The sequence below is a fragment of the Salminus brasiliensis genome, chromosome 15 (assembly GCF_030463535.1).
Source record: "Salminus brasiliensis chromosome 15, fSalBra1.hap2, whole genome shotgun sequence".
In the NCBI taxonomy this organism is placed as follows: domain Eukaryota; kingdom Metazoa; phylum Chordata; class Actinopteri; order Characiformes; family Bryconidae; genus Salminus; species Salminus brasiliensis.
Window position 1 is genome coordinate 23,764,585 of NC_132892.1, and position 10,502 is coordinate 23,775,086.

General features: G+C 39.7%; 1 protein-coding gene across 1 annotated transcript in view; it reads left to right on the forward strand.

Annotated features, from left to right (window-relative positions):
• The window catches only part of kpna3 (karyopherin alpha 3 (importin alpha 4)), a 29,788-nt gene extending 20,764 nt beyond the window's left edge, over window positions 1–9,024 (forward strand). The window contains exons 10-17 of the mRNA XM_072656669.1: window positions 1,028–1,072; window positions 1,252–1,383; window positions 2,639–2,767; window positions 4,796–4,900; window positions 5,495–5,566; window positions 5,658–5,820; window positions 5,912–6,006; window positions 6,377–9,024. Of these exons, the coding sequence (XP_072512770.1) occupies window positions 1,028–1,072; window positions 1,252–1,383; window positions 2,639–2,767; window positions 4,796–4,900; window positions 5,495–5,566; window positions 5,658–5,820; window positions 5,912–6,006; window positions 6,377–6,475 (840 nt within the window). The 3' untranslated portion in view covers window positions 6,476–9,024. The remainder of the gene's footprint in view (window positions 1–1,027; window positions 1,073–1,251; window positions 1,384–2,638; window positions 2,768–4,795; window positions 4,901–5,494; window positions 5,567–5,657; window positions 5,821–5,911; window positions 6,007–6,376) is intronic.
• The last annotated feature ends 1,478 nt before the right edge of the window (window positions 9,025–10,502 follow it).

The window sequence follows — 10,502 nt, forward strand, 5'->3', positions numbered from 1 at the left end:
TAAGATTAAAACTGAAGTATTAATTTAGGGTTTATTGGGTTAATATCAGAAGCCTACTGCCGACAACACAACTTTTGGTATTATTACCTAAAACTTTCCAATGCTCTAGCAGTCCTCTGTGTTTTTTGGTCAGGGGGTCAAACAGCTCTCCTGTCTCTGCTTCATTGATTCCTAAAGGTTGAATTGGGCTTGTGACCTGAAGATCACAGGTTCAGGTTCAGGGATGGGGGAAGGAACAGTGTTTTCTCCTTCCTAAACCTTCATGGTGTAGTTGTCTTAACAACATAACCTCCAAATTCTCTCTGAGTGCCATTGTTTAGGCGACCCAGCTGTTTTCTTTTACTGCCCTATTCATTGTTAGGCTAAATTGCATTGTACTGCATTTGGCTACAAAGTGGACTAATTCTAATAATTTATGCATTAAACATCTGTGTATTTGTGTCTGTATTTTGACATAACTGTGTTTTGCCTAATATAACCCTTAACTGTTGTAAAATTACTGTATCTCATGACCCCTTGTGACTTATTGCTGTATTCTAAGTCTGTGTATGTGTTTACACTGCATTCCTCTCTGTGACACGATCACAACTCCATTAAAATCCCTGCATAACCCTGCCTGCTGTTTAAAGATAATGCGTTCCTAGAGAAACCTCATTTTATCCCAGCCACTGCTGACTGCTCCTCTAGCCTCAATGCTCTAGTAAACAACTCTGACCTGCCTGAAAGGAAAATAATCCAGACACCATGTTTCAGGCTTTAATATGTACTTTATCCTGCTCTATCGCTGTGATCACACAATGCAACTTTGATATGAAAGGAGCCTTATTGAACCACCTGCTGCCAAGAAGTCATTAGACACAAGAGGGTGTGTGCGTATGCGTATGTGTGTGTGTGTGTGTGTTCGTCTGTCTGGAATGCATAAAAAGCAACTGCACCTATAAAGGCTTGTCTGATGAATACATTATTCTGATCTGAGAAATAGTGTCTGTGAGTCCTGATTAAAATTCCATTTTTTTCTCTTTTACAGATCCTTCCTGCGCTATGTGTACTTATATACCACACAGATATAAATGTAAGTCCAGTCCCCTCACAGTGAATAATGCATGGCATACACGAGTTGCAGATTATGTCTTTCTTTTGTCATTTGCAGGCTATAGTGTCTGGATCACCTTTTGATTCAATTTTTTAATTCTTTCTCAATTTTCTACTCCCATTTTTCCCCCTCCATGTCCCTACTTCACCCTTCTCTAGATTCTTGTAGACACAGTGTGGGCTTTATCATACCTAACAGACGGCGGGAACGAGCAGATACAGATGGTCATAGACTCAGGTGTCGTCCCCTTCCTCGTCCCCCTGCTCAGCCACCAAGAAGTTAAAGTTCAGGTAAAGAAAAAGGGGGGGACAAATACAAAAAAAAACTTGTTTGGATGGGTGGACATCACATTTCAATTCTAAGTCAGTCATTCACTCCTGCTAAATCTAATAATGACAGGTCAAGTCAAAGTCAGATTTCAATTACATGACAAGGGAGTCTATTCCTTGCACAAATTATAGTGGAATTATGGGTGTTACCGTAGAGCTCATGATTCAGCAACATTTGATTTACATGGATATTTTGGCCTTCTTTAGGCCTATATTGAAAAGCTTATCGTTAAGGAAATGCTCTTTCAGAAATGCTATTAAGTGAAAAAATAATTTTGTATTATTTTTTATTCATATTATGTAATGTGTTTTTGATACAGCAAAAATAATGAGTGCCAAAATTTGACTTTTTTGTTAGGGTTAACGTTTCAATTTTCAGGTTATTAAAGCATTCAACATGGTCAAAATGTATCTCTTTCTATATTGTAACAGTTTTTTTTTTTTTTTTAATCATAACTTTCAGTGGAAGTCATGTTTGGAGCATTTCTATTCATTCATCATGAAAGTTTGACATAATACCAGAATTACGTTTTCTCAAAGTGCGATGTCAAAAATGGAGATGCAAGGTTTTTTTGCATGAAGATGATGTTCAGCACAATGTAGAGTATGTCGAGTATGTAGAGTACTAAGTCCTAATTAGTTGTAAAATGTCTATAAATGTCTTTACAGCGTTACTGTAGTTTATTGGTTGTAGATCCAGCTCCGTCCCACCTATTGGCAGCCTTTGATATAGTCCTTCCATTTACATTACAAGACTCACAAATGGAAAAATCTTGTTTGCTTTTTTTGTTCCTTGAAATTCATGTTGTAAGGAGCAGATGCAATTATGCTTATAAAGTTTTACTTCCAACTTTCTGTTTCAAACAGTCAAAAAATTGAACTGATAAACGTTACAAAGATAGATTTTAGAAGGGTTCACTGGGGTTTGCAGGTCCATTCTGACTGTTTAGGCATGTAAGCTAATATCTAGTGTGTTAGCTCGGGAGTATTTTAGCCATAACTAACAGGTTAGCCACAAAACAACATTTAAACGCAATGTTACATTGTATCGTTACATTGCATTGTTACATCTCTACCTGGTATTATTATGTAAATTGCACAGGGCACATTTCCCACTATGTTTCATTTGTTACGGCCCTTGTTAGTATTTGTTGAACTTTCAGAATTGACAGAGGAGATTAATGGTTTGAAATTCTCTCCTCTCTCACTTTTCCAGACAGCAGCACTGAGAGCAGTGGGGAACATTGTGACGGGGACAGATGAGCAGACTCAGGTGGTGCTGAACTGTGACGTGCTCTCTCACTTCCCCAACCTGCTCACACACCCCAAAGAGAAGATCAACAAGGTATGTGCTTGCATTCATACATACACAAAGATCCACCACCGTATTCCACCGTTTATTATTTATATATATATATATATATATATATATATACAGTGAGTCCAAGAAGTATTTGATCCCTTGCTGATTTTCTTTGTTTGCCCACTAATAAAGACACTATCCTTCTGCACTTTTAATGGTAGATATATTCTAACATGGAGAGACAGAATATCAAGACAAAAATCCAGAATATAATTTTAAAGAATATATTTTAATTAATTTGTATTTCAATGAGGAAAATAAGTATTTGATCCCTCTTGCCAAACACACTCAATACTTAGTGGCAAAGCCTTTGTTTGCAAGCACAGCGGTGAGACGTTTGTTGTAGTTAACCACAAGTTTAGCACACACACCAGGGGGAATTTTGGCCCACTCTTCTTTGCAGATCCTCTCTAAATCATGAAGGTTGGTGGGCTGTCGCTTGGCAACTCTGACCTTCAGCTCCCTCCATAGATTTTCGATCGGATTGAGGTCTGGCGACTGGCTGGGCCACTCCATGACCTTAATGTGATTTTTCTTGAGCCAATCCTTTGTTGCCTTTGCTGTATGTTTAGGGTCGTTATCATGTTGGAAGACCCAACCACGGCCCATTTTCAGATCCCTGGCAGAGGGGAGGAGGTTGTCCCTCAGGATTGTGCGGTACATGGCTCCATCCATCTTCCCAGTGATGCGGTGAAGTAGCCCTGTACCCTTGGCAGAGAAACACCCCCAAAACATTATGCTTCCACCTCCATGCTTGACGGTGGGCACAGTGTTCTTGGGGTCATAGGCAGCATTTTTCTTCCTCCACACATGGCGGGTGGAGTTGAGGCCAAAAAGTTCAATTTTGGTCTCGTCTGACCACAAAACCTTCTACCAATAACTTGGTTCATCTTTCAAATGATCATTGGCATACTTGAGGCGCGCCTCCACATGTGCTCTCTTCAGCAGGGGTACCTTTCGGGCACTGCAGGATGTGAATCCATTGTTGCGCAAAGTGTTGCCAATTGTTTCCTTGCAAACTGTGGTCCCAGCTGCCTTCAGGTCATTTGCTAACTCCTGCCGAGTGGTTGCAGGACGATTTCTGACTGTTCTCAGCATCATTGCCACCCCACGAGGCGAAATCTTCTTTGGAGCACCGGGCCGAGGTCTGTTGATTGTCATGTTATACTCTTTAAACTTTCTGATAATTGCACCAATAGTTGTTACTTTCACATCCAACACCTTACTAATCTTTTTGTAGCCCATTCCAGCTTTGTGAAGGTCAACAATTCTGACTCTGAGGTCCTGTGACAGCTCTTTGGTTTTACCCATGTTGGAGACTTGAAATCTGTGTGATCTGTCTGATTCTGTGGACAGGTGTTTTTCACACAAGTGATTAGTGAGAACAGGTGGCTTCAGGTCAGGTAACAAGTTGATTGGGAGTGTCTAACTGGTCTGTAAAAGCCAGAACTGCTAATGAATACTAAGGGATCAAATACTTATTTCACTCCATGAAATACAAATCAATTAATATATATTCCTTAGATTTATTTTCTGGATTTTCTTTTTAATATTCTGTCTCTCCATGTAAGAATACATCTACCATTAAAAGTATAGAATGATCATGTCTTTATTAGTGGGCCAACGAAGAAAATCAGCAAGGGATCAAATACTTCTTGGACTCACTGTATATAAATAATGGTGGTCAGGATGCTCATTTTAATTGATTTTGTCTTAGTCATGCTTAACGTGCTTAGTCACATTGAAGTGCTCAGTTAAAACAAGCTGTTAGAAAGCTAGTTCATCAGGCTACTGAGCTCTCAAATGATTCTACTCCATTGATTTTCTTTCTACTCCTAAATGGTTTCTGGTCGTCTGTACAGCTCATATACATTAACTTGTAGTTGAAGTGCGGTCTGAATACCAGTGTTTAATGTTGGCCTTTAATGACCCCTCTGAAGAGACTGATCTGCATTAAGGGGAAAGCCCCTCTCTGACTGGGCAGCTCTGTGTGTTTGCATCCCCCTGCAGGAGGCAGTGTGGTTCCTGTCCAACATCACAGCAGGGAACCAGCAGCAGGTGCAGGCTGTTATAGATGCAGGCCTCATCCCCATGATCATACACCAGCTGGCTAAGGTAACACAACCCCCAATACCCTTCACTTATTTTGGAGTGTAGAGGCACTTTCCATGAAGAGTGAACAACAAATCAGATGTAGTTTGTGGGAAACCGTATTATGCATGTACATAAAGCTGTTTCAACCAACTGTTGGTCAAAAGATTATTTAAGGGTTTTAAGCATGAAACACTGTTAAGTAATTAGTTAGTTAAAGTTGTTCTAGAATGGAATTTGCCTGTAGAAAACTGTATTTATGTCTGCATAGTTGAATTGTGCTGTTATTTACACCCCTAAAACATAAATACACCAAGCCTACTTGCAAAGGCGCTTTGAGGTTAAATGCTACGGCTAATCCCGGAGCATCTGAAAGCGAGGCTAATAAGGCTCAAAGCTAACGCTAGCCAACCTAGTAAAGCACTGCTTGGAGAAGGGCCTCCCGCAAAGAAACAGTGTTCCATTTTACAGCAAAGAAACAGGGTTGTAAGTAGGCTTGTAAAAACACATAGAAGCATTTTATTTTCACCAAAGCAACCAAACTTTCATATCTGAACAACAACAAATTGCTTTATCAGCAGCTTTGTTCTCACACATTTTTCCCCTCCTTTTTAAAAGGGCGATTTTGGCACACAGAAAGAGGCTGCATGGGCCATCAGCAACTTAACAATAAGTGGAAGGAAAGATCAGGTACGTGTAAATTATCCATCGTTGTGTATATTCGGTGTTTATAACAAAATATCTAATAACTGTTTATCTTACTGGTTTACCTGATTGGCAGGTGGAGTACTTGGTGCAGCAGAATGTGATCCCGCCATTCTGCAGCCTGTTGTCGGTGAAGGACTCGCAGGTGGTGCAGGTGGTTCTAGATGGCCTGAAGAACATCCTTATCATGGCTGGTGAGGAGGCCAGCACCATCGCTGAGATCATTGAGGAGTGTGGAGGTAAACAGGACACAGCCCTTTTGTGCCGTCGGCCTGGATCAGTGTGTCTATCTCTTTACCTCCTAACCTTTATGCCTTATTTCTCTATTAGGACTGGAGAAAATCGAGAACCTGCAGCAGCATGAAAATGAGGACATCTACAAATTAGCATTCGAAATCATTGATCAGTACTTTTCAGGAGATGATGTAAGTATCTGGATGTAGCATTTCCTAAAATAGCTAAAGAGTGGTTATTATGGCTTTATTGTTATACAATTTTTATTCTTATGTTTCTGCTAGATTTTGTTGTATAATGTTGCCCACATTGACTTCCTGTTAAACTTCACATTGTTTCTTTTTGAACCGACTTTTTTTACTCGTATAAATAAAGGTTGCACAAGTTTGTCACAAAAATGCAAATGCAATAGTAAGACCTAACCAACCAAAGCAACAAGGCGAAACACTAATAATCATCTGAGACGTCATAGAAACCACCTAGGATACCATTGCAACATCCTAGAAATATATCCATTTACCAACCGCTGTACTCTTACTCATTTACCCCCCTCCTCCCCAGATCGACGAGGACCCGAGTCTGATCCCCGAGGCCACACAAGGAGGCACGTTCAACTTTGACCCGGCCTCTAACCTGCAAACCAAGGAGTTCAAGTTCTAACAGAGCCAAACTCAGAACTTCAAGCCGGCGGGACCCCCTGCTGCTCAACCCCCTCCCCGCCGCCCCTCCCCACAATCCAACCATCACCGATCAACCAATAAACCAACAAACCCGCTAACCAGAGAAAACAACCAATCAAGACGCTGAAGAAACCTGCAAACAAAACTAGCACTGAAGGATTTGTGAGCGTCTCTCTCTCCCTCTCTCTCTTTCTTTCTTTTTCTCTCTCTCTCTCTTTCTCTTTCTTTCTTTCTCTCTCTCTCTCTCTCTTTCTCTTTCTTTCTTTCTCTCTCTCTCTCTCTCTCTCTGTCTCTCTGTCTCGCTCTGTCTTGCTCTCGCTCTCTCTCGGTCTCGAGTGTCACCCGGAGTTGGAGCAAAGTCTACACATTTCGTGAAGAAGTTGGTGAAAGCAAATGCGCCTCTTCTGTCATACTGCAGTTGCCAAAACAAAAGGTTTTTTGCTCTTTTTGCTCACTCGCACATACACAGAACACACTGACTTAAATCATATGTGTGCATGAACATTTCTAGAAAACTTCTAACGTTCTACCAGCCATCATATCAGCCGACAAGGAAGATTGGAGGAAAAAATATGATCCCGGTATTTGAAGGCAGGGATTTTTTTTTTGTCTTGTTTTGTTTTGGCTTTTTGGGGTCACACAGCCCAGACAGACACCCTATTTCAAGACATCCAGCCTCTGCTCTGCTAAGCCATGTGGAACCCGCTCCCCCCTTCTCTGAGGAGTCTGTGGACTAGTCTTTGGAGCCGTTTATCTTCTATAAGGGGGGGGGGCCTTTATTTTGTTCTTTTTTTTTTTTTTTTTTTTTTATAAACGTGTGCAAACAGGACTTAGAAGAAGCAAGCACCAATTCCTTCTGTTCATATATTTTTTTTATTAAGTCATCATGAAACTAAAACAATTATACAAAAAAATGGGGAAAATGACAAAAAATGAAACACAACAGTAAACAAATTACAACAATAAAACAAACATGAGAACAGGATGTCTTGTTTAACACACGTTCAATTCACTTAACCCGCAAAAGTGTTTGGCACAAGATTTTCTGTGGCATCAATCTCTCCATTACCGTGGTACCATGTCGATGATTAAACGGATGGCGTTGGCGTGGAACATGGGATCCTCACACAGTGTTTTAAGGACTTTGACACATGGCGGATGCACTGGATTATTCAGTATGTATCGTGCTTGGAGGAGCACCTCTCAGTTTGTGGAGTCACCAATCGTTTTAACTGCTTCAGAACCACAGAAAGAAGTTTCATTGTACAAGGGAAAAACCCTGAAAGGCCTTCATGACCAGGCCCCTTTTTTTCCCTCTTCCCCCCTCACTTTTCTGCCCCTCTCGGAGGGAATATTTTTTCTCTAAGTTTAAAAAAAAACAAAACAAATAATAATAATAAGGCTTAAATCGTTGGCAGAGGGTAAACTCTGCAAAAATGATTGAACTGTGATTATTATTTTTTATTTTATTTTTTTGTGATTGGTGGAGCTTCCACGTTTGCAGCTTGGATTCAGTCTTATGCACACTTTCGAGTTGTCCCAGTATATATAAATATATATAAATATATATATATATAAATATATACATATATTATTTTTTGGCTAAACATACGTGGAAAGCGACATTCGCTTAATTTAAACACAAGCAATGGAAAAATGGAGATCCATGGCAAAGCCGTTGTTTATTTTTCTTTGTTTTGGTTTGTGGTTTGTTTTTGTTTTTTGTTTTTTTGGTGTTTTTTTTTCTTTAAATTTATTTGCTACAAAACATAACTGTACAAACTAAAAATAAATATCTTTCTTGTGTAAAGTATAAATTGAGAAGCTGCCACACATGCTAGACATTTGTCGGGACACTTGAGAACAATAATAACATTGTGTTACTCATTCACAATTAATGGGGACGTTTTTTTTTTTGTTTTTTTTTTAACATTCACTTTTTTTGTGGTGGCAAACAATTTGAAATGGAAACGTGTTGGAAATGGGCTTTCTAACTGTTGTGACTGGACAATTCTTTGTTGTTTTTTTTTTTCCTTCCCTGTGCATTAAATTGTAAAGGGATGTATGGGAAAAACAAAAAAAAATTACATTTGGACTAATGTAGTTGTGGTTTGGCTGCAGACTACTGAGGACGAGGATTCAAGGACAAATGGCAGCCCTGGCGTTTTTTGGAATTAGCCATGTATTGTTGATGAACAAAAAACAAAAAAAACAAACAAAAAAAGCCTGCATAGGTGTGAAAACTCATGATCTAGACACCTAGAAAAACCGAGCCACTTTAAAGAATTAAGAAAATTCTTTGTCTTGTATCTGAAACTGATACAAGCTTATTTCTGGTTGCAAGATTTTTACTTGCTGAAGAAAAGAAAAGGAAAAAAAACAAATGGAAAAAAAACAACTTCGCATTTTGGCCTCTGATTGTTTGTATCTTTTTATAAATTTTAGCATTGAATTACTCTTTAAGGTGGCTCATCTGTAATTTTTTCAGCTCTTGTGCATATTAAAGATAAAGAACGAGTTGAAAATTCATTGTGCCTTTTGTTTTTCATTTCGAAGACTGAACGCAGAGCAAATCTTTTTCTTAAATAGTTAGCGCTTAGCATTGGAGGTGTTTATAGGATGGGGTCTCTCGGGTGTCATGTCTCCGCTTCTCTGGAGTGTTTAGGGTGTTTTTATTTTGTTTGAGGTTTTTTTTGTTTTTGTCTTTTCCCCTTTTCGAGCCAATTTATGACGAGGCTTTCTGCTGTGCTCTGGACTATACAGTAACTCTGTTTTACTTCTACTCTGAATCTCCTGGCTGATTTGTAACTGGTCTCTTCCATTCTCCTTCATTCCCCTTTTGTTTTGTCTTTGCCTTTTTAGTTTTTTTTCCCCCACACACTCTCCCTTTTTTTCCTTTTTGTTCTTTGCACTATAGCTATCCACAATTCCAGCCCTGTCCACCCCTCCCTCACCCTGCTTTCCCTCCTCTAGAAACTCTCCATAACAGGCCATACTTCACTCATCACTCCCTCAGGACGTGCTTTATGTATCAATTATTCTAACCAAAATAAACTTGCTGTTAGCCATCTGTTCTTTATTGCTCTCTTCTGATTCACTCTGATATACCGTGCACTGTTTTCCTCCTGTTTTCCTCTGTTCTTTTCCTCACTCTGATGCAGTGCAGCACTACTTTTTACTCCTTTCTGCCTGTGGTGACCTCATTAACGCTGTGTTTATACTTGTCAGCTTTGGTTTGGATTAAAATGAACCCTGCTGTGATTTTTGTTAGAGTAAGTGTGAGCGCCACTTTTGGAACTTTTGGTGCACACCAAACAAGCAGACCGAGACCACCTGAGCAGGTGGGTGTCTGTCCGTTTTTCAAAATGGCCTCTGGTGTGGTTCGTTTGAATTATGAACACAATGTGAGCTAAAGGTAGCTGATGTAGGGCTGCAAGATATTGAACACTGACATTGCAGTTGTGGGGTTTTTTCTGCAATATATAAAAATACAGATATTTTCACCAGCTGTAAATCATCAAGCATGTTCTGATATTGGTAGTGCACTTCGGCACTTCAGCCACTATTGGGCAGATATAATCGGACACTGCTGGATCAGTCACAGCAGGACAAAAAGCTGCAAATGAATCCAACTTGTCTGATGTGATCTTGCACGTCCTGCAATGTGCCCACATTGTGATGATGCTGAAACGATACATTGTGCAGCCCTAATCTAAACAAACCAAGTACAGGAAATGATGTCACAAAATGGTTGCATTTGTAGGCATTCTTGCAGCTAACACGTGCAGGTCTGACCACATTTCTGTGCTTTAACAATAACTGTCCAATGCTTAGTGTAGCGGGGCTCTGTGCTAAACCATACACTTCCACACTACACACAGCGTTTCAAAACTAACATGACGTTTTACAACCTTAATGTATGTTCTGTGGCAATAAAGAAAAGGAAACGTCCAATATCAAAAATGTGGTTTAATACTGGGGCAAAGTGATCTACTAAGACTGTTATG